Source organism: Oncorhynchus masou, chromosome 5 (assembly GCF_036934945.1).
Source record: "Oncorhynchus masou masou isolate Uvic2021 chromosome 5, UVic_Omas_1.1, whole genome shotgun sequence".
Taxonomy (NCBI): Eukaryota; Metazoa; Chordata; class Actinopteri; order Salmoniformes; family Salmonidae; genus Oncorhynchus; species Oncorhynchus masou.
The window spans coordinates 36,570,592-36,593,617 of NC_088216.1; the positions used below are offsets into that span (position 1 = coordinate 36,570,592).

Sequence of the window (23,026 nt, forward strand, 5' to 3'; positions counted from 1 at the left end):
TACTCTCATTCCTCCTCACCCCTCCTTTATCCATCTCTCCCTCATCCCTCTCTCCCTCCTTCTCCACCCACCAGACTACGACTACATCTGCCTGCGCCGGGGCGAGGAGGAGCACCACGGCCCACCTGACTTTGACAAGTCCTCCACCATCCCACGCAACAGCGACCTCAGCCTGCAGTACCGCAAGATGTTCCAGAGCAAGCGACCCGCCTCCACAGTCAGCTTGCTGGCCGAGCCCGAGCTGCTGGGCCTGTGCCAATCGCACACTGCCACCATCCGCCGCAAGCCCTCCTCCAAGCCTGCCTACCGCCGCGGCACCATCAGCGGCGGCGTGCCTATCCCCATCTGCACCCCCCAAGTGCCCCTCAAAACCCTGGGCGTAGAAGGGGGGGGAGGCAACTGCGGCGGAGGGGGGAACAGCGGGAGCAATGAGAACATGGGGCCACCAGAGGGCGGGATGGGCATGAGCTGGAAGGTGGACCACGGGCTGGTCCACACCAAGCACAGCCTGTGCACATCGACCCAGAGCCTGAGCGCCATGCCCTTGCACCATTCTTTGTCCACATCACCGTACTACTCGCTGATCCCGGGCCAGGCGCCAGTTCCCATGGGTAGCTCGGAGCAGCTGTATCAGCTGAGCAAGCAGCAGCAGTACGCCCTGCACCAGCAGCAGCAAAAGCAGTACCAGCAGCAGCACCTGCAGTATCAACAGCAGCCCCAGACACAACAACCGCAGCAAACGTTTCAATTACAGCAACATTTCCAGCAACAACAGCTACAGCAGCAACAACAACTGTACCAACAGCAGCTCCAGCAGCAGCAGCAACAGAAGCTCCAACATCAAAAGCAGCTTCAGCAACAGCAGCTCATACAACAGCAGCAGCAACCGATTCAGCAGCAGTCTCATCTCCAACAACAGCACAAAACTTCTGGCACTGCCAACCAGCTGGTGGAGAGCGGGCACTGCTTGCCCCCCCAGCAGCCCCCTGCCGCCCAGGAGCAGGATGCGGAGGAGCCCTCGGAGGCCGGAGGTCACATGGTCACTATGATCCGGGGAGTGAAACTGCGTCGGACCCTGACCAACGACCGATCTGCCCCCTTCATCCCCCCGCCCAGCCATTTCAAATGAGTCCCTCCCTACCAGTGTAGGTTGTCATCGTTTTGTTTTTCGGTTCTTGCTTGTCTTTTAGTTTTTCTTGCTTTTTTTTTGGTGGGGGTGGATGTTGCCTTTTTGGACATTTCGTCTGGTGTAAAAGGCTTCCATCTCTCTAATCAAATGTCCAGCAGCACTGTGTTTTAAAATGATTATTATAATCTTCCTCAGATGGACTCGTAGGTGAATATGCCCTCTTTATCACTCTGTAATTAAGATGTTTATACATACGAGGTTGTGTGTTGGCTATATAAAAGCATTTGAGGTCATGGATCAGGGGTATTCAAACTCTTACACTACGATGTCTGGAACCTGCTGGTTTTCTGTTGTACCTGATAAAGAATTACACCCATGTGGTATCCCAGCTCTAAATCAGTTCATTAGAGGGGAACAAATCAAAAAATCAGTGGAACTGGATTCAAGGACACAGGACTAGACCAAATAGCTTTCTCGTCTGTATCTCGTTCAAGATGATCAAGTTAGCTCAATCACTTTCGTGTACTGTTAGGTCCACAGTGAAATGCTTTGAGCTGGCTTTTCTATTTATTCAGTTGACTTTTTTTTTTCTCTTAACATACACACACACTTCACCTTCTGTGTGGCGGAGGCAATGGGCCCCTTGTGGAGTTTCACTGTTTAAGCCAATCAGAGACTTGCACTGCAGGGCAGAGAGGGGTCACGGGTTCAACAAAGGGCTTTGTGGGGCTTTTGATAGAAGGGGTCAGGACTTAATGTGTACCGTAAGATCGTTGGGCTGGAAAGTAAAGCCACCATTGTGTGGGATGAGGAGGACTGCAACTCAAGTTTACGAAGGTGTCATTGTTTTTGTAAACTCACGTGTATCTTGAGATATTCTTCACATTGCAAAGCACATTGATTTAGTGATGTAGGTGGTGTAGTTTCTGATGGCCCGGTTCCCCGTAAGTGTAGCATCTCTGATAGGTAGACTTGATTAAGGGAGGATATCTGAGGTTGGAGATCTGGTTTATAAAAAAATAAAACAAATAGCATTATTTTATGGTAATCAGTCTCTTTTATGAGGAAGATATGGTGCTATTGTGACATACCAATCCCAGCCTAGATGAACTCCCCTGACTCCTCTTCCCCCTGGCACATGATGCACTCACTGGCCAAATTAAGATTTTAGGAAATATACATTTTTATAATGATATGAAAACCGATGTTGCGGACCAATCAAGCTGTCGGAACTACTTACAGACCATAGAAGTCATTTGAGGAGACTAGCTGTTTGTGGAGTGACAACAGTTTGTCCTGCTGTGGGTTAGTGGTTTTGGGCTGTTCCTAGAATGTGAGCCCCACCCAACTGTTAATCACAGCATGGGGGAGGAGGTTGTGAAATCATTTGATTAAAGGCACTTAAGGGATGTGGCATTGCATTTAGAATTTGTTTACCATTGTGTTTTTCTTAACCAAACTACTTTAAATGTGTGGGGGTTTGGGCCTTCTAGCCTTTACACATAGATACTCTTCCCTTAAAAATCCTGAGTGAGGGGGAGGTATAATACAATACCTACTCCTCCACTAAGTGCATATCCCTCTCCCCCAACATTAAAGGAGACTAGCACCCGGCTGGGTTATTCTTTTCTCTTTCTCACATTCCCCCCCATCCCTCCTTTTTCTTTCTTCTTTTGAACCTCCCGGTTTGTGTAGGAGGCCCAATTACCTGACACCAGTTGCTGCCTCGCACCTGTTGCCGGGTGCATGGAATGACCCCATTGGCCGGTTTAGCGATTGTGCGCCCTCCCATCTTGCCTCTGGCCTCTTCATGTTGCCCGGGAGAAAGGCCCGTTTCCCAGAGGAACTACAATGGCCTCTGTAGTAGAGGCCTTTGTGACAGGATTATACAAAAACGCACCTCCTGACTCAAGCCGCTTTAAAGCAATATCGGGCTGCATTTGATCCACAGCTTTAAGTTTAAGTTCTAGACGGCGAATGGTAATTAGAGTGCGCATATCTCCCTAACGCCAAATTATGAAGCGGCAATGCCCTAGCGGAATGAGCAGGGGTCGTGGATAGTCAAATTATGGGGCAGCTGAGCTGGGACATTCTCTCTCTGTTGGGTTAATTGTATGTTATCTGATAAGATTTGTGTTTTACTGAGAAGTCTCTCAGTTTGAGTGAAGGAAATCCAAATTCAGTTGTATAGACTAAGGAAATGAAATGATAAGAAGTTTTGTATGAATGTAAAAATGTTATTTTTGAATTATCCTTTTCAGGCCCAGCCAGCCTACAGTCCCACTCCCACCCCACTAACAGCTTAACTGAAGAGCCAAACCGTGTTCTAAAAGCAATGTTCCAGTTATTGACCTTGGCCCATGAGTTCTGGTCAAAAGTAGTGCAGTATATAGGGAATAGGGTGCCATTTGGATCCCGGGCTCTCTAGTCTGTTACCAATGCCACTCACCGGCAGTGTGTGAGAAGCTGAGACTTTGAGTTTTGACAATACATTTAGAAAATATCAAATCGACTTTTCCTGACAATTTTGACCCCAAAGCTGCCCTATAGAGCTCCAACTGACCAGCCCTCCTCCTGTTGATCCATTTCTGTAAATAGTTTCTCTCGTTGTAAAAGCGTTCCATTGCTATGTCACAAATGCACCTGTGTAGTGAAGCTGAAGCCTTAACTGAAAAGGAATGTGGGTTTTAAAATATAAATGCGTTCAAAAAGTTACTCCTTGTCTTGTTTTTTGTCACAAAGGTCGAACACGCATTTTTGTGATGTAACCTGTTTTGTTTACATCTAGTCTAGTAACAAAGCTATGTGAGGGCTTTCTTAATCTGTATATGTTTGAAGGGCTACTCTGGGATTTTGGCAATAAGGCCATTTATCGACATCCCAAGAGTCAGATGAACTCATGGATACCATTTTTATGTCTGTGTACAGAGATACCCATAGACGTCCAGTCATTGCGATAACACTAATTAGCATTGGCTCGCAAAAACTACCTCTAACTTCATTCATACTGTACACAGACGAAAAAAATCACACACTGACACACACACTAGATAATGGTGCGTGCCACATCACTGACTGAAAAATTGCTATAACATGTGGTTAGCTGATACTTCAAATTCCTATCCATGTGTTGTAAGATCTGTCAGGCGTCGGCAACTTCTAAACTTAGGAACGTGCCAAATAATAGCAGATGCATCATGACTAAGCAGACAGCGCTGCACGGTAACTGGCAGGTTATAAGAGGGGGATGATCTCATGTAGGGCGGGATTGCACAGCTATTGCTCTGCTGCGTGACCATGTGACATGTGTTCTCACTCTGGGCCACTGGAAGGCATCACACACCACCATTGGCATATTTTATTTATTTAACCTTTATTTAACTAGGCAAGTCGGTTAAGAACAAATTCTTATTTACAATGACGGCCTACCAAAAGGCAAATATGCGGGGACGGGCTAGGATGAATAAAATTAGGACAAACATCAGGACAAGAGACAACACTAGATAAAGAGAGACCTGAGACGACAACCTAGCAAGGCAGCAACACATGACAAATCAAATGTATTTAAATAGCCCTTCGTACATCAGCTGATATCTCAAAGTGCTGTACAGAAACCCAGCCTAAAACCCCAAACAGCAAGCAATGCAGGTGTAGAAGCACGTAGCAACATGTGACAACACAGCATGGTAGCAACACATGGCAGCAGCACAACACAGCATGGTAGCAACACATGACAACATGGTAACAGCACAAAACATGGTACAAACATTATTGGGCACAGACAACGGCACAAAGAGAAAGGTATAGACAATGCATTGTGCAAAGCAGCCCCAACTGTCAGTAAGTGTCCATGATTGAGTCTTTGAATGAAGAGATTGAGATTAAACTGTCCAGTTTGAGTGTTTGCATGTATAGTAGCACGGTACTCATTACAAATCGAGTCTTAAGGTAGAAATTGCACCCATCCTACTTCAGATCTAGCATCAGATTACCCTACCCCCAAATACTAATCGTAAAGAAATTCTCCGGTACTTCTGTATACTTTTTAGCCAGTACTTCTGAAAGTAGCACTCACAAGCCAAAAGTGGGCCCCTGAAAATTGCTGTCTCCACTGAGCCTTTGGGGCAACCACATTGGATAATGCTTGGTTGGCCTCTTGCTAGCTGTCACTCAAATGCGAGGGGCTGGAGCTCATAGTCGAGAACTCGAATTGTTAGGGGGCTGGCCCACGTGGGGGGATATGTAGGGAAAATGACACGGCACAGCTTCAAGAAAAGTCACTTTCAAACTGGATGTTGTGGCTAATTGGGGTTAATTAAACAGTAAATCTCCTCATATGCATGTGCAGTGCCTTTGGAAAATATTTACATCCCTTCACTTTGTCCAAATGTTATGTTACAGCCTTATTAAAAAATATATATCCTCAGCAATCTATACACAATACGGAAGTGAAATGTTTTTGGGGAATTTTACCAAATGTATTACAAATAGAAATACCTTATTTACAGATGTATTCAGATTCTTTGCTATGAGACTTGAAATTGAGCTCGGTGCATTCTGTTTCCATTGGTCATCCTTGATTTTTCTACAACTTGATTGGTGTCCGCCTGTGATAAATGCAATTTATTGGACATGGAAAGTGTCACACCTGTCTATAAAAGGTCCTATAAAAGGTCCCACAGTTGACTGTAACAAAAAAAGTAAACCAAGCCATGAGGTACAAGGAATTGTCCGTAGAGCTCCGAGACAGGTTTAAGTCAAGGCACAGATCTGAGGAAGGGTACCAAAAATATAAAAAAAACATTTAAAAAATATGCAGCATTGTAGGTCCCCAAGAACACACTGGCCTCCATCGTTCTTAAATGGAAAAAGTTTGGAACCACCAAAACTTCTTAGAGTTGGCTGCCCGGCCAAACTGAACAATCGGGGGAGAAGAGCGCCAGTCAGGGAGGTGACCAAGAACTGGATGGTCACTCTGAAAGCACTCCAGAGTTCCTCTGTGGAGATGGGAGAGCAATACTCCCCATCCCACCTGACAGAGCTTGAGAGGATCTGCAGAGAAGGTAGAAACTCCCCAAATACAAGTGTGCCAAGCTTGTAGCATCATACCCAAGAAGACTCAAGGCTGTAGGTGCTGCCAAAGGTGCTTCAACAAAGTATGGGTCTGAATACTTATGAAAATGGGATATTTCTGGGGTTTTGCTTTGCCATTATGAGGTATTGTGTGTCGATTGATTGATTTCAATTTTAGAATAAGGCTGTAACATAACAAAATGTGGAAAAAGTCAAGGGGTCTGAATACTTTCCGAAGGCACTGTACACATTGACACATCCATCCCAAAGCGGGAGGTTTAAAAAAAGTTTTCCTTAGTCGACAAAGTACTGGAGCATGTCTTTAATCCATTACAGAATAAGATTTTTGAATCCCTCTGTCAGTGGTTACTGACAACTTCTACCTTGTCCTGTCGACCAACAACAAGATGCATACAGGCCATTCCCTGATGTCTGATTCAAACAAATCTGGACTGGTCATTCTGACAATTTTTTTCTCAATGATGGTTTTGTGTAAATTTGTAAAATCTGAGTGAAATTACTGCAGATCTTTCCCATCCTCTCAACTCCAATCAGAAGTCCATTTCTGTTTGATGATAACTGATAGCTCACCAGGCACATTCCCCTTTCCTTGCAGCATAAGTGGGGGTTAAGTGCTCTCTCGCTGCCTGCTACTCCTGGAGCTGCTGTATAACGGAGGTGACTCAGTGTGTGGTCATTCCCTTGATGTGGGCCTGTTTATGTCAACAACGAGTGAGTCAACTCAATTCTGCTTTCGGCTCTGTGCTCTCTCCCCAGTCCCTCTGCTGTTCTAACCACAGGCACACAGAGAAAGATACAAGCTTGAACTTTTCTCCAGATCCCCAGCAGAACCGGGAACTGTCTCTCTCACCCTCCCAGCCCTATTTGTGTAACTCCAACAGCACTAATCCTTTGGGAATTTTTAGCTCGACTCGTGATTCAGCACTCTCGGAGCACCTGTCAATGGAACCTATTGTGATTCCTTCACCAGTATTATGCTATGATTAAATAAGTGAGTGTGCGTGTCATTGCTCGTGCCTTGTGTTGGCACCATATTGAGTTTCTTGTGGCCAGTGCATCTATTTGTCTATTGTGGCTGATGTCTCGGATATCCTCACAGTAGCTAACTTACTTATCCAACGTTATTGTACATTTCCCATCATCCAATCAAGTATTTTTTTATAGCATCAGTGGAAATTATGATATATGAAACTGGCTATTCTTCCTTTGTTCATTCAATGGAGATGCATTCATTAAAATGGCACAGATTCACTTATCGACACGGCTTGAATAGGACAACCATCTTCACTCAGCAGGGGACAAGCGTACTCCGAGGCAGTATCACTTAATCGTCAATACCCTACGAAGAACAACACCACCATACGGAGTCCTCTTGCTACTGTGAGAAGTACAGTTCCTTAGGAAAATATTCAGTCCCTTGGCCTTTTTCCACATTCTGTTAGGTTACAACCTTATTTCAATTGGTATTTTTTTTCTCATCAATCTGCACACAATACTGCACAATGATAAAGCAAAAACAGGATTTTAGAAATGTTTGCTAATTTATATATATAAAAAAAATGATATCACATTTACATAAGTATTCAAACCCTTGACTCAGTACTTTCTTGAAGCACCTTTGGCAGCGATTCTTGGGTATGACGCTACAAGCTTATTTGAGGAGTTAATCCCATTCTCCTCTGCAGATCCTCTCAAACTCTGTCAGATTGGATGGAGAACATTGCTGCACAGCTATTTTCAGGTCTCTGCAGAGATGTTCGATCGGGTTCAAGTCCAGGCTCTGGCTGGGCCACTCAAGGAAATACAGAGACTTGTCCCGAAGCCACTCCTGCGTTGTCACATCCCCACAGCATGATGCTGCCACCACCATGCTTCACTGTATGGATGGTGCCAGGTTTCCTCCAGACGTGACGCTTGGCATTCAGGCCAAAGAGTTCGATCTTGGTTTCATTAGACCAGAGAATCTTGTTTCTCATGGTCTGAGAGTCTTTTGGGTGCCTTTGGCAAACTCCAAGTGGGCTGTCATGTGCCTTTTACTGAAGAGTGGCTTCCGTTTGGCCACTCTACCATAAAGGCCTGATTGGTGGAGTGCTGCTGAGATGGTTGTCCTTCTGGAAGGTTCTCCCATCTCCACAGAGGAATTCTGGAGCTCTGTCAGGGTGACCATCGGGTTCTTGGTCACCTCCCAGACCAAGGCCCTTCTCCCCTGATTGCTCAGTTTTGCCAGGTGGCCAACACTAGGAAGAGTCTTGGTGGTTCCAACCCTTTTCTATTTAAGAATTATGGAGGCCACTGTGTTCTTGGGCACCTTCAATGCTGCAGCAATTTTTTGGAACCCTTCCCCAGATCTGTGCTTTGACACAATCCTGTCTTGGAGCTCTACGGACAATTCCTTCGACCTCATGGCCTGGTTTGTGCTCTGACATGCGCTGTCAACTGTGGGACCTTAAGTAGACAGGTGTGTGCCTTTCCAAACCATGTCCAATCAATTGCATTTATCACAGGTGGACTCCAATCAAGTTGTAGAAACATCTCAAGGATGATCAATGGAAACAGGATGCACCTGATGCACTCAATTTCGAGTCTCATAGCAAAAGGTCTGAATACTTATGTAAATAAGGTATTCCTTTTTTTTCATTTTTATTACATATGCAAACATTTCTAAGAACCTCTTTTCACTTTGTCATTATGTGGTATTGTGTGTAGATTTCTGAATATATTTTTTTCATTTTAGAAGAAGACTGTAACGTAACAAAATGTGGAAAAAGTTAAAGGGGCTAAATACTTTCCGAAGGCACTGTACCTGAGGAGTTAAAATCCTTAACTTTTTCCTCAGTGGGGGCCTCCAGAGTGGTGCAGCTGTCAAAGGCCTTGAATTGCAGTGCTAGAGGCGTCACTACAGTCCGGGTACAATCCCGGGCTGTGTCACAGCTGGCCGCAACCTGGAGACCCATGAGGCGGCGCACAACTGACCCAGCGTCGTCTGGGTTAGGGGAGGGTTTAGCAGGCCAGGATGTCCTTGTCCCATTGCGCTCTGCGACTCATGGGCCGGGCGCATGCACGCTGACATGGTCGCCAGTTGGACAGTGTTTCCTCCGACACATTGGTGTTGCTGGATTCCGGGTTAAGAGAGCAGTTTGTCAAGAAGCAGTGCGGCAGACCTTCTCTTCTCCCAAGTCCGCAGCGATTGGACAAGACTGTAACTACAATTGGATATCACGAAATATACAGTACCAGTCATGTTGAGACACACCTACTCATTCAAGGGTTTTCTTTTTTCTACATTGTAGAATAATAGTGAAGACATCAAAACTAGGAAATAACACATGGAATGATGTAGTGACCAAAAAAGTGTTAAACAAATCAAAATGTTTTATATTTGAGATTCTTCAAAGTAGCCACCCTTTGCCTTGATGACAGCTTTGCACACTCTTGGCATTCTCTCAACCAGCTTAATGAGGTAGTCATCTGGAATGCATTTCAATTAGCAGGTGTGCCTTGTTAAAAGTTAGAAGAAATTGTGGAATTTCTTTCCTTAATGCGTTTGAGCATCAGTTGTGTTGTGACGGGTATTATACAGAATATAGCTCTATTTGGTAAAAGACCAAGTTCATATTATGACAAGAAAAGTTCAAATACTGTCAGCAAAGAGAAATGACAGTCTATCATTACTTTGACTGACCTTCATGTCTTAATCTGGAGAATTTCAAGAGCTTTGAAGTTTCTTCAAGTGCAATCGCAATACCATCAAGAGCTATGATGAAAGTGTCTCTCATGAGGTCCGCCACAGGAAAGGAAGACCCAGAGTTACCTCTGCTGCAGAAGATAAGTTCATTAGAGCTACCAGTCTCAAAAATTGCAGCCCAAATAAATGCTTCAGAGTTCAAGTAACAGACGCATTTCAACATCAACTGTTCAGAGGAAACTGCATGAATCAGGTCTTGATGGTCGAATTGCTGCGAAGAAAGCACTACTACTAAAGGACACCAATAAGAAGAAGAGACTTGCTTGGGCCAAGAAACACAAGCAAATTACATTAGACCGGTGGAAATCTGTCCAAATTCCAAATTGTAGATTTTTGGTTCCAACCGCCGTGTCTTTGTGAGAAGAGTGGGTGAACGGATGTTCTCTGCATGTGTGGTTCCCACCATGAAGCATGGATGAGGAGGTGTGATGGTGTGGGGGTGCTTTGCTGGTGACACTGTCAGTGATTTATTTACAATTCCAGGTACACTTAACCCTCATGGTTACCACAGAATTCTGCAGTGATACGCCTTCCCATCTGGATTGCGCTTAGTGGGACTATTATTTGTTTTTCAACAGGACAATGACCCAACACACCCCCAGGCTGTGGAAGGGCTATTTTAACAAGAAGGAGAGTGATGGGGTGCTGCATCAGATGACCTGGCCTCCACAATCACCCGACCTCAACCCAATTAAGATGGTTTGGAATGAGTTGGACCGCAGAGTGAAGGAAAAGCAGCCAACAAGTGCTCATCATATGTGCGATCCCCTTAAAGACTGTTGGAAAAGCATTCCAGGTTAAGCTGGTTGAAAATGCCAAGAGTATGCGAAGCTCTCATATATTTTGATTAGTTTTTAACACTAGTATGTTACAACATACTTCCGGCGCCGACAGAGATGGTCGCCTCGCTTCGCAGTTTTTTTTTTACGTGTTATTTCTTACATTGGTACCCCAGGTAATCTTAGGTTACCTGGTAATCTTAGGTTTCATTACATACAGTCAGGAAGAACTACTGAATATAAGAGCAACGTCAACTCACCACCAGTACGACCAGGAATATGACTTTCCCGAAGCGGATTCTGTGTTCTGCCTTCCACCCAGGACAACGGAATGGATCCCAGCCTGCGACCTGTAGAGGTCTTCTGGTCAGGCTCCGGAGACGGGCACATCGCGCACCACTCCCTAGCATACTACTCGCCAATGTCCAGTCTCTTGATAACAAGGTTGATGAAATCCGAGCAAGGGTAGCATTCCAGAGGGACATCAGAGACTGTAACGTTCTTTGCCGACCGCATTATCTACCAAGGGAATTCTCTTCGTTTATAATCACAGCCGTATATATTCCCCCCCAAGCAGACACATCGATGGCCCTGAACGAACTTTATTTGACTCTTTGCAAACTGGAAACCACATATCCTGAGGCTGCATTCATTGTAGCTGGGGATTTTAACAAGGCTAATCTGAAAACAAGACTCCCTAAATTGTATCAGCATATCGATTGCGCAAACAGGGCTGGTAAAACCTTGGATCATTGCTATTCTAACTTCCGCGACACATATAAGGCCCTCCCCCGCCCTCCTTTCAGAAAAGCTGACCACGACTCCATTTTGTTGCTTCCTGCCTACAGACCGAAACTAAAACAAGAAGCTCCCACACTCAGGTCTGTTCAACGCTGGTCCGACCAATCTGATTCCACGCTTCAAGACTGCTTCGATCACGTGGATTGGGATATGTTCCGCATTGCATCCAACAACAACATTGACCAATGCGCTGATTCGGTGAGTGCGTTCATTAGAAAGTGCATTGATGATGTTGTTCCCATAGCAACGATTAAAACATTCCCAAACCAGAAACTGTGGATTGATGGCAGCATTTGCGTGAAACTGAATGAGCGAACCACTGCTTTTAACCAGGGAAAGGTGACCGGAAACATGACCGAATACAAACAGTGTAGCTATTCCCTCCGCAAGGCAATCAAACAAGCTAAGCGTCAGTATAGAGACAAAGTAGTGTCACAATTCAACGGCTCAGACACAAAAGGCATGTGGCAGGGTCTACAGTCAAACCCGGATTACAAAAAGAAAAACCAGCCCCGTCACGGACCAGGATGTCTTGCTCCCAGGCAGACTAAATAACTTTTTTGCCCGCTTTGAGGTCAATACAGTGCCACTGACAAGGCCCGCAACCAAAACCTGCAGACTCTCCTTAACTGCAGCCGACATGAGGAAAACATTTAAACGTGTTAACCCTCGCAAGGCTGCAGGCTCAGACGGCATCCCCAGCCGCGTCCTCAAGTGCATGCGCAGACCAGCTGGCTGGAGTGTTTACGAACATATTCAATCAATCCTTATCCCATTCTGCTGTTCCCACATGCTTCAAGAAGGCCACCATTGTCCCTGTTCCCAAGAAAGCTAAGGTAACTGAGCTAAAGGACTACCGCCCCGTAGCACTCACTTCCGTCATCATGAAGTGCTTTGAGAGACTAGTCAAGGACCATATCACCTCCACCCTACCTGACACCCTAGACCCACTCCAATTTGCTTACCGCCCAAATAGGTCCACAGACGATGCAATCTCAACCACACTGCCCTAACCCATCTGGACAAGAGGAATACCTATGTGAGAATGCTGGTCATCGACTACAGCTCAGCATTTAACACCATAGTACCCTCCAAACTCGTCATCAAGCTCGAGACCCTGGGTCTCGACCCTGCCCTGTGCAACTGGGTACTGGACTTCTTGACTGGCCGCACCCAGGTGGTGAGGGTCGGTAACAACATCTCCACCCCGCTTATCCTCAACACTGGGGCCCCACAAGGGTGCATTCTGAGCCCTCTCCTGTACTCCCTGTTCACCCATGACTGTGTGGCCCTGCAGCAGCGCCTCTTCAACCTCAGGAGGCGGAAGAAATTCAGCTTGTCACCAAAAGCACTCACAAACTTCTACAGATCGAGAATACTTATTTTCCACCATAATTTGCAAATAAATTCATAAAGCATCCTGCAATGTGATTTTCTGGATTTCTTTTCTCTCATTTTGTCTGTCATAGTTGAAGAGTACCTATGATGAAAATTACAGGTTTCTCTCATCTTTTTAAGCGGGAGAACATGCACAATTGGTGGCTGACTAAATACTTTTTTGCCCCACTGTATAAATACTTTTTCCTCAGTTACCCAAGCTGTATTTTGAGCTTTTGACATTTTGAAGGGGTGCAGCACAATGAGAAAATGTATAGATTACGATCAGAGTGATAAACCTGATTGCCGAATGACAATATGAGCGTGTAATCTTAGGTCAACGATTGAATATCATAATTTCTGTCACAGATTAACATAATGAAGTTATGAATGGAGGCATCTGTCTCAGCTGGGGTATTCCCACCGAACAGCCTTTGTAAAGGAAATAATTTAGTGTCATGAAATGTGATCTTTCATTTAGCGCTTTAGATGTCCATTAAAAACCTTGACACTGTTTTCAAAATGGCAATTTGATCTTGACAGCGAGACTTTCAAAGGACCATATATGATGTGACCATTAATCCTTCATTTCCTGCTTTATTGTTGCTGTATGAATCATCTGACCTGTTTAGTCTTTAGCACAACAACAAGTCCTCAGGAGGTGAAACGCCACTCTCGCTGTCTCTCTTTGTCTCTGTCTCTATTGCTGTATGTGTGTACTCTTTCTCGCTTTCTATGATGATATTGAGTCAGACAGAAAGGCTAAACTACCCCTTTTCCCTACCTGCCTGAAAACTACATTGGTCAAATGCTTCTATTTTGACTGTTTATTGTCCAATATGAACACACCCATGCTTATCACTCTGTGTAGACCTGTTTGTGATATGTGCTGTACACACATGTTATTGCGAGTTAGATTGTAAAGTCAATGTTTACTTTTGAATGAACTCATCTGAATTTAATTGGGACGGGGCAGCAAAGGAGAGTATTTTTACTTCTGTTGTCATCATTGTCTTTGTCATGGCACGGTCACAAGCAACCTCCGATCGGATGGAACCGATGAGCAAGCTGACCCTCTTACTGGAAGAAGCCTTGGCAGTGGTACGCACTGTGACACATAATTGATAACAGAGTGACTGTGTCCCAGATTGGATCAGTTAAGATTTTGGGAAAGGAAAGGCAAGAGGTGTCGGAGAGAGCCCAGTCCACATGAAAAATTACTATAGTATTATATTGTATAAATACTGTAGTATTACTATATTTATGTACTATAGTATTTACTGTAATATACTGTTTCTGTCTTTGAGGCCATTACTGTAGTGTTTACTATATTGTTTTTCTTTTATTGACATTGACATAGCAGTGGGGGCTTTCTCCTTGAGGAAACCTTGGTCTATACTTGGCATGTAGGTTTCTCTTGGGATACGGGGAATAGGCAGGGTATACAATATGCAAGTTAAAATCGACAAATCTGTCGTTCTGCCCCTGAACCCACTGTTCCTAGGTCGTCATTGAAAATAACAATTTGTTCTTTAACTGACTTGCCTAGTTAAATAAAGGTAAAATGTAAAAAATATATATATTAGCATATCAATATAGTATGTAGTATAATATTCTAAAGTATACTACAGTTTAATACAGTGCACTACATAACTATAAAGTAAGTACTGTAGTATTCTTAAGTAAACTTAGGTATTGTTCTCATGTAGGTATGAGGGTGTTAACCAGGATTTATTTTCATAAATAAAATGATCTTATTCATGGTATGATTTCCAGCTTTCCACCATTATATGTCAGATTTTTTAATGGCTAAATATTTACAGTACAACACATAAATTGTGTTTGTGATTGTCATTGCACAGTAGAGTAATATGGATATATAATTGCCATTATTTGCATTGTCATGGTACACATGCATTCATTTGTAGGCCACAGTATATACTATAGTACATTATGGTAGATTTTTTTATGGGACAGTCTATTGTAATGTAGTTCAACATTTTCAATACCGACTCCACAAGACACCGAAATATGTGGACATCCAAAACAGTAAATGTAATTTCAAAATGTAGTTGTTCCTCAAAACATAAATACATTCATATTATACTGTCAAAATTGCAAATACATTCAACAAAAGAACACGACTGCCTGCAAAAAGATGAACACAACCATGTTTATCTCTTGAGTCCATGCAGACAAAAGAAAATCCCAGTAGATCAATACATTTTCTTTGACATAATTTACTCATGATGATCGAAATCGGAAGTACAACTATCCAAAGGTGCAGAGTTATGTGCTATTACCCTCCTGTTTATGCATATTTAGCCAAACAATGTAATACACATCAAATGCAATATCCCTGATAATAAAAATACAAATAAGCAGGATTCATTCATCAGTATCACAATCGAATTCCATGTATGGAATACAAAGGATGGTTTGCTCAGAATTTTGGGGACTTTCCATTGGTGCACAGGAACACATTCCAGAAAATAAATAAGGAAAGGTGAATACAGTGGAGGAACACAACTGATAGTAATGTATAGGCCTAAATCCACACCAAAGCAAAGCTCTTTACAGTTTTTCTCAATCGCATACCAACATTTCTTGGAGCAATGCTTTTACAACAGTGTTCTCAAGACACAGACATCTGTAGCCTTTTGTGAAACAATAAATGCATTTTGAAAATGTAGTTGCCTTCTCAAAACAAATACATTAATTGAAACTAAACTTCCCACAAAAGGGCTATATTACATACAAAAATACTCCGTTTCATCAGCTGTCCAGGTGGCTGGTCTCAGACGATCCCGCAGGTGAAGATGCCAATGCTGAGGTCCTGGACTGGCGTGGTTACACATGGTCTGTAGTTGGGAGACTGGTTGGAAGTACTGCCAAATTCTCTAAAACGACATTGGAGGTGGCTTATGATAGAGAAATTATCTAGCAACAGCTCTGGTGGACATTCCTGCAGTCAGCATACCAATTGCACGATCTCTCAAACTTGAATCATCTCTGGTATTGTGTTGTGACAAAACTGCACAATTTAGAGTGGCCTTTTATTGTCCCCAGCACAAGGTGCACCTGTGTAATGATCATGATGTTTAATCAGCTTCAGCTCTGGGTGCCAGCCGGTTACCGCAATGCATATTACTGCCTAAACCAAGTGAGGCTTATTGTGACAGAAGTACCCCCAAGGGGTGCATAAACATGGTGGTGTGAAGCCAAAGTTCCACAGTGTTCACTGGTGTCAAAATTGTTGCGTCTCCCACAAGTGGCTTCAATGAAGTGTCCCTTCTCCAGTGTTACACACATACAGTGCCTTTGGAAAGTATTCCAACACCTTGACTTTTTCCACATTTTGTTACTTTACAGCCTTATTCTAAAGTTGATTATTATTTGTATTTTTTTCGACAATCTACACAAAATACCCCATATTGTGTGTACATTGATCGGGTTCAAGTCCAGGCTCTGGCTGGGCCACTCAAAGACATTCAGAGACTTGTCCCGAAGCCAATCCTGCGTTGTCTTGGCTGTGTGCTTAGGGTCGTTGTCCGGTTGGAAGGATAACCTTCGACCCAGTCTGAACTCCTGAGCACTCTGGAGCAGATTTTCATCAAATATCTCTGTACTTTGCTATGTTCATTTTTTTCCTCAATCCTGACTAGTCTTGCAGTCCCTGCCTTTGAAAAACATCCCCACAGCATGGTGCTGCCATCACCATTCTTCACCGACGAGATGGTGGCAGGTTTCCTCCAGACGTGACACTTGGCATTCAGGCCAAAGAGTTAAATCTTGGTTTCATCAGACCAGAGAATCTTGTTTCTCATGGTCTGAGAGTCTTTTGGGTGCCTTTTGGCAAACTCCAAGTGGGCTGTCAGGTGGCATTTACAGAGTGGCTTCCTTCTGGCCACTACCATAAAGGTCTGATTGGTGGAGTGCTGCTGAGATGGTTATACTTCTAGATGGTTCTCCCATCTCCACAGAGGAACTCTAGAGCTCTGTCAGAGTAAACCATCATGTTCTTGGTCACCTCCCTGACCAAGGCCCTTCTCCCCCGATTGCTCAGTTTTTGCCAGGCAGTCAGCTCTAGGAAGAGTCTTGGTGGTTCCAAACTTCTTCCATTTAAGGCCACTGTGTTCTTGGGGACCTTCGATGCTGCAGAAATGTTATTGGTTCCCTTCCCAGATCTGTTCCTCGCCACAATCCTGTCTTGGAGCTCTACGGACAATTCCTTCGACCTCATGGCTTGGTTTTTGCTCTGACATGCACTGACAACTGTGGGACCTTAAATAGACAGGTGTGTGCATTTCTAAATCATGTCCAATCAATTTACTTTATCACAGGTGGACTCCAATCAAGTTGTAGAAACATCTCAAGGATGATCAATGGAAACAGGATGCACCTGAGCTCATTTTTGAGTCTCATAGCAAAGGGTCTGAATTACATACAGTTGAAGTCGGATGTTTTTGTATTAATTAAAACTCGCTTTTCAACCACCCCACAAATTTCTTGTTAACAAACTATAGTTTTGGCAAGTCAGTTAGGATCTACTTTGTGCATGCCAACAATTGTTTCCAGACAGATTATTTCACTTAGAGGAGACGCGTTCTGTCTCCTAGAGATGAACGTACTTTGGTGTGTTATTTCTTACATTAGTACCCCAGGTCATCTTAGGTTTCATTACATACAGTCGAGAAGAACTACTGAATATAAGAGTAGCGTCAACTCACCATCAGTACGACCAAGAATATGACTTTCGCGAAGCGGATCCTGTGTTCTGCCTTTCACCCAGGACAACGGAATGGATCCCAGCCGGCGACCCCAAAAAACGACCAGCGGTCTTCTGGTCAGACTCCGGAGACGGGCACATCGTGCACCACTCCCTAGCATTCTTCTCGCCAATGTCCAGTCTCTTGACAACAAGGTTGATGAAATCCGTGCAAGGGTAGCATTCCAGAGGGACATCAGAGACTGTAACGTTCCTTGCTTCACGGAAACATGGCTCACTGGAGAGACGCTATCGGAGTCGGTGCAGCCAGCGGGTTTCTCCACGCATCGCGCCGACAGAAACAAACATCTTTCTGGTAAGAAGAGGGGTGGGGGCGTATGCCTTATGGCTAACGAGACGTGGTGTGATCACAGAAACATACAGGAACACAAATCCTTCTGTTCACCTGACTTAGAATTCCTCACAATCAAATGTCGACTGCATTATCTACCAAGAGAATTCTCTTCGATTATAATCACAGCCAATATATATTCCCCCCCAAGCAGACACATCGATGGCTCTGAACTAACTTTATTTGACTCTTTGCAAACTGGAATCCATACATCCTGAGGCTGCATTCATTGTAGCTGGGGATTTTAACAAGGCTAATCTGAAAACAAGACTCCCTAAATTGTATCAGCATATCGATTGCGCAACCAGGGCTGGCAAAACCTTGGATCATTGTTATTCTAACTTTCGCGACGCATATAAGGCCCTGCCCCGCCCTCCTTTCGGAAAAGCTGACCACAACTCCATTTTGTTGATCCCTGTCTACAGACCGAAACTAAAACAAGAAGGTCCCATGCTGAGGTCTGTCCAACGCTGGTACGACCAAGCTGATTCCACACTCCAAGACTGCTTCCATCACGTGGACTGGGATATGTTTCGTATTGCGTCAGACAACAACATTGATGAATACGCTGATTCGGTGTGCGAGTTCATTAGAACGTGCATTGAAGATGTCGTTCCCATAGCAACGATTAAAACATTCCCAAATCAGAAACCGTGGATTGATGGCAGCATTCGCGTGAAACTGAAAGCGCCAACCACTGCTTTTAATCAGGGCAAGGTGACTGGAAACATGACCGAATACAAACAGTGCAGCTATTCCCTCCGCAAGGCTATCAAACAAGCTAAGCGTCAGTATAGAGACAAAGTAGAATCTCAATTCAACGGCTCAGACACAAGAGGTATGTGGCAGGGTCTACAGTCAATCACAGACTACAAAAAGAAAACCAGCCCCGTCACGGACCAGGATGTCTTGCTCCCAGGCAGACTAAATAACTTTTTTGCCCGCTTTGAGGACAATACAGTGCCACTGACACGGCCTGCAACGAAAACATGCGGACTCTCCTTCACTGCAGCCGAGGTGAGTAAAACATTTAAACGTGTTAACCCTCGCAAGGCTGCAGGCCCAGACGGCATCCCCAGCCGCGCCCTCAGAGCATGCGCAGACCAGCTGGCTGGTGTGTTTACGAACGTATTCAATCAATCCCTATCTCAGTCTGCTGTTCCCACATGCTTCAAGAGGGACACCATTGTTCCTGTTCCCAAGAAAGCTAAGGTAACTGAGCTAAATGACTACCGCCCCGTAGCACTCACTTCCATCATCATGAAGTGCTTTGAGAGACTAGTCAAGGACCATATCACCTCCACCCTACCTGACACCCTAGACCCACTCCAATTTGCTTACCGCCCAAATAGGTCCACAGACGATGCAATCTCAACCACACTGCACACTGCCCTAACCCATCTGGACAAGAGGAATACCTATGTGAGAATGCAGTTCATCGACTACAGCTCGGCATTTAACACCATAGTACCCTCCAAGCTCGTCATCAAGCTCGAGACCCTGGGTCTCGACCCCACCCTGTGCAACTGGATACTGGACTTCCTGACGGGCCGCCCCCAGGTGGTGAGGGTAGGCAACAACATCTCCACCCCGCTGATCCTCAACACTGGAGCCCCACAAGGGTGCGTTCTGAGCCCTCTCCTGTACTCCCTGTTCACCCACGACTGCGTGGCCACGCACGCCTCCAACTCAATCATCAAGTTTGCGGATGACACAACAGTGGTAGGCTTGATTACCAACAATGACGAGACGGCCTACAGGGAGGAGGTGAGGACCGTCGGAGTGTGGTGTCAGGAAAATAACCTCACGCTCAACGTCAACAAAACTAAGGAGATGATTGTGGACTTCAGGAAACAGCAGAGTGAACACCCCCCTATCCACATCGATGGAACAGTAGTGGAGAGGGTAGTAAGTTTTAAGTTCCTCGGCATACACATCACAGACAAACTGAATTGGTCCACTCACACAGACAGCATCGTGAAGAAGGCGCAGCAGCGCGCCTCTTCAACCTCAGGAGGCTGAAGAAATTCGGCTTGTCACCAAAAGCACTCACAAACTTCTACAGATGCACAATCGAGAGCATCCTGGCGGGCTGTATCACCGCCTGGTACGGCAACTGCTCCGTAAGGCTCTCCAGAGGGTAGTCAGGTCTGCACAACGCATCACCGGGGGCAAACTACCTGCCCTTCAGGACACCTACACCACCCGATGTTACAGGAAGGCCATAAAGATCATCAAGGACAACAACCACCCGAGCCACTGCCTGTTCACCCCCCTATCATCCAGAAGGCGAGGTCAGTACAGCTGCATCAAAGCTGGGACCGAGAGACTGAAAAACAGCTTCTATCTCAAGGCCATCAGACTGTTAAACAGCAACCACTAACATTGAGTGGCTGCTGCCAACACACTGACTCAACTCCAGCCACTTTAATAATGGGAATTGATGGGAAATGATGTAAAATATATCACGAGCCACTTTAAACAATGCTACCTAATATAATGCTTACATACCCTACATTATTCATCTCATATGTATACGTATATACTGTACTCTATATCATCCACTGCATTTTTATGTAATACATGTAGCACTAGCCACTCACTATGCCACTTTGTTTACATGCTCATCTCATATGTATATACTGTACTCGATACCATCTACTGTATCTTGCCTATGCTGCTTTGTACCATCACTCATTCATATATCTTTATGTACATATTCTTTAACCCCTTACACTTGTGTATAAGACAGTAGTTTTGGAATTGTTAGTTTGATTACTTGTTGGTTATTACTGCATTGTCGGAACTAGAAGCACAAGCATTTCGCTACACTCGCATTAACATCTGCTAACCATGTGTATGTGACAAATCAAATTTGATAATTTGATTTGATTTGAAAGTGCAACTCAATCCCAGAACAACAGCAAAGGACCTTGTGAAGATGCTGGAGGAAACAGGTTCAAAAGTGGAGGAACAGAACTCATATGAATGTAATGTAGACCTCAATCCACACTAAAGCAAAGCTCTGTAATGGAAGTCATTCAACTTCATTCTCTGCATATCCGCAATGTTATAAAAAAACATTAAAATGACACAGTCCCCATTGCCTAGCTCTTTCCTTATATTATAACTAATAAAGCCATTTTCAGTTTTGTGCAGTATTATTTACTGATTTCTGTAAACAGTGAACACATTTGCAACCCTTTCTCTTCTGGTGAAAACCACGTGTTAATATTCCGCGAACAAAACACTATACAGCTAAATTTGTTTTCATTGATGACAATTGCCTTTAACGTTTTTCCAAAAGTGTGTTTAAGATATGCAATCGAGGTACAAAGGCAAGAACATGATCAGACATTCTGCAAATGTATTTAAGCATTTGATCATTGTCGTTCTGCTGTAGATATGTTCAACCACAGTTCCAAAGAATGCTTGTACACGATTGAGAAAAACTGTAATAGAAAGTCACAATGTTGGAGATGACTTAGGAGTAACCCAAAGCTACGTAAAAGTAACCCAACTTCATTCTCTGCATGTCTGAAATACTGTTAAAAAAAATCATAACAATTAGACAGTCCCCATTGCCTAGATGTTTCCATATATTGTACATGATATGACACTGATGGGATGATTTATAATTTTGAGCCAGGTACTAAGGCAATAAAATTATTATTTTGATCAGTATGATATTTGTGCATCTGTAATCTCACTCGTCGTTATTGACAATTCATTGAGGACTATACGTAATAATGGTATCATCAACATTAATGTAGTGGTGTTTAGGAACATATGCTATTCTCATTTACAATCAAACGGACTCCAAAATGACACAATACATTATTTACCATTCATTTCTATTGGACACAAAATGGTCTGAAACACAACCGAAACAAACAGCAAATGCATCCAAGAAGTTTATAGAGTCACAAGCTTGATGTAATTATTGAGTGTTAGTAATATGGGACTAAATGCTAAACCTTTGACTACTTTAATACACATTTATGAATTTGTCTCAATACTTTTGATCCCTATCCATACGATATGGATGAAAATACCCTCAAATTAAAGTTGACAGTCTGCACTTTAACCTCATTGTCATTGTATCATTTCATAGCCAAAGTGCTGGTGTACAGAGCCAAAATAAGAAAAGATTATTCACTGTCTCAATATTTACAGAGGGCTCTCTGTAAGTTGTTCCCTGCTGGGGGGTTTTCTAACTTAAAATGTTTTGTTGTTCTGATATATTCAAATGTTTTGTTGTTCTGATATAATATGTGAGTCAGGTTGGATATGTTTGACTAATAGGGAGTTTACTATCAGTTTGAAAAACGAGATACATACTCTGTCTTTGACTTTATCCAGTGTGACAAATGAGAAGGTCATGAAATTTTCTCTGTCAATATATTTCTCTGTAAGATTGCGTAGGCACGCAAGATGAAACATTTTCATGAGCACTTAATTGAGGCTTAATAAACGTGATTTACGGTATCAAATCATTGACGTGGCCACGTCTCCTCAACCATATATAACGGCTTTATGTTCAGTGGACTGTACAAATCAGGACGGAAACCGTTCTGACTTCCTCCAGTCCAGAAACAAAGTCAACAAAAGCAGCACTTTGTGGCAGTACTTCCCGCCAAATCTCTGCCTGCCCTGTGCTTTTCTGTCCACCCTCACCATGGTAACCGGCCACCTTGTGTTGCGCCGAGCCACGTGAGTGGCCTTCCTTTTGAAACAAAGCTGAAAACTTGCTACTTATCCTGAGGCAATTGATTCTGGCATGTCCCCCGCATAGAGAGCTCCTTTGTGTGCCCATTTGAAATGGCTGTTTTCTTTGACTTTAGGGAGACTCTAAAATGAGTGGACAAAGCACAGTAAAAGTCTGTTTATAAGCGATTGTGGTTTTGGTGTCATGTCTTGGTTTAGCCGCTAGATGCCCTCATAATGTTAGTCTGGAGGTGTTTTGTAGCTGTCAGCTTAG

The 23,026-nt window shown here is 43.9% G+C and overlaps 1 protein-coding gene across 2 annotated transcripts in view; it reads left to right on the top strand.

Moving 5' to 3' along the window:
• mtss1 (MTSS I-BAR domain containing 1) overlaps nucleotides 1-3,844 on the top strand; it is a 115,169-nt gene extending 111,325 nt beyond the window's left edge. For both annotated transcript variants that reach the window (XM_064965464.1, XM_064965465.1), the window contains one exon: nucleotides 75-3,844. In XM_064965464.1, coding sequence (XP_064821536.1) covers nucleotides 75-1,129 — 1,055 coding nt within the window. In that variant the 3' untranslated portion in view covers nucleotides 1,130-3,844. The remainder of the gene's footprint in view (nucleotides 1-74) is intronic.
• The last annotated feature ends 19,182 nt before the right edge of the window (nucleotides 3,845-23,026 follow it).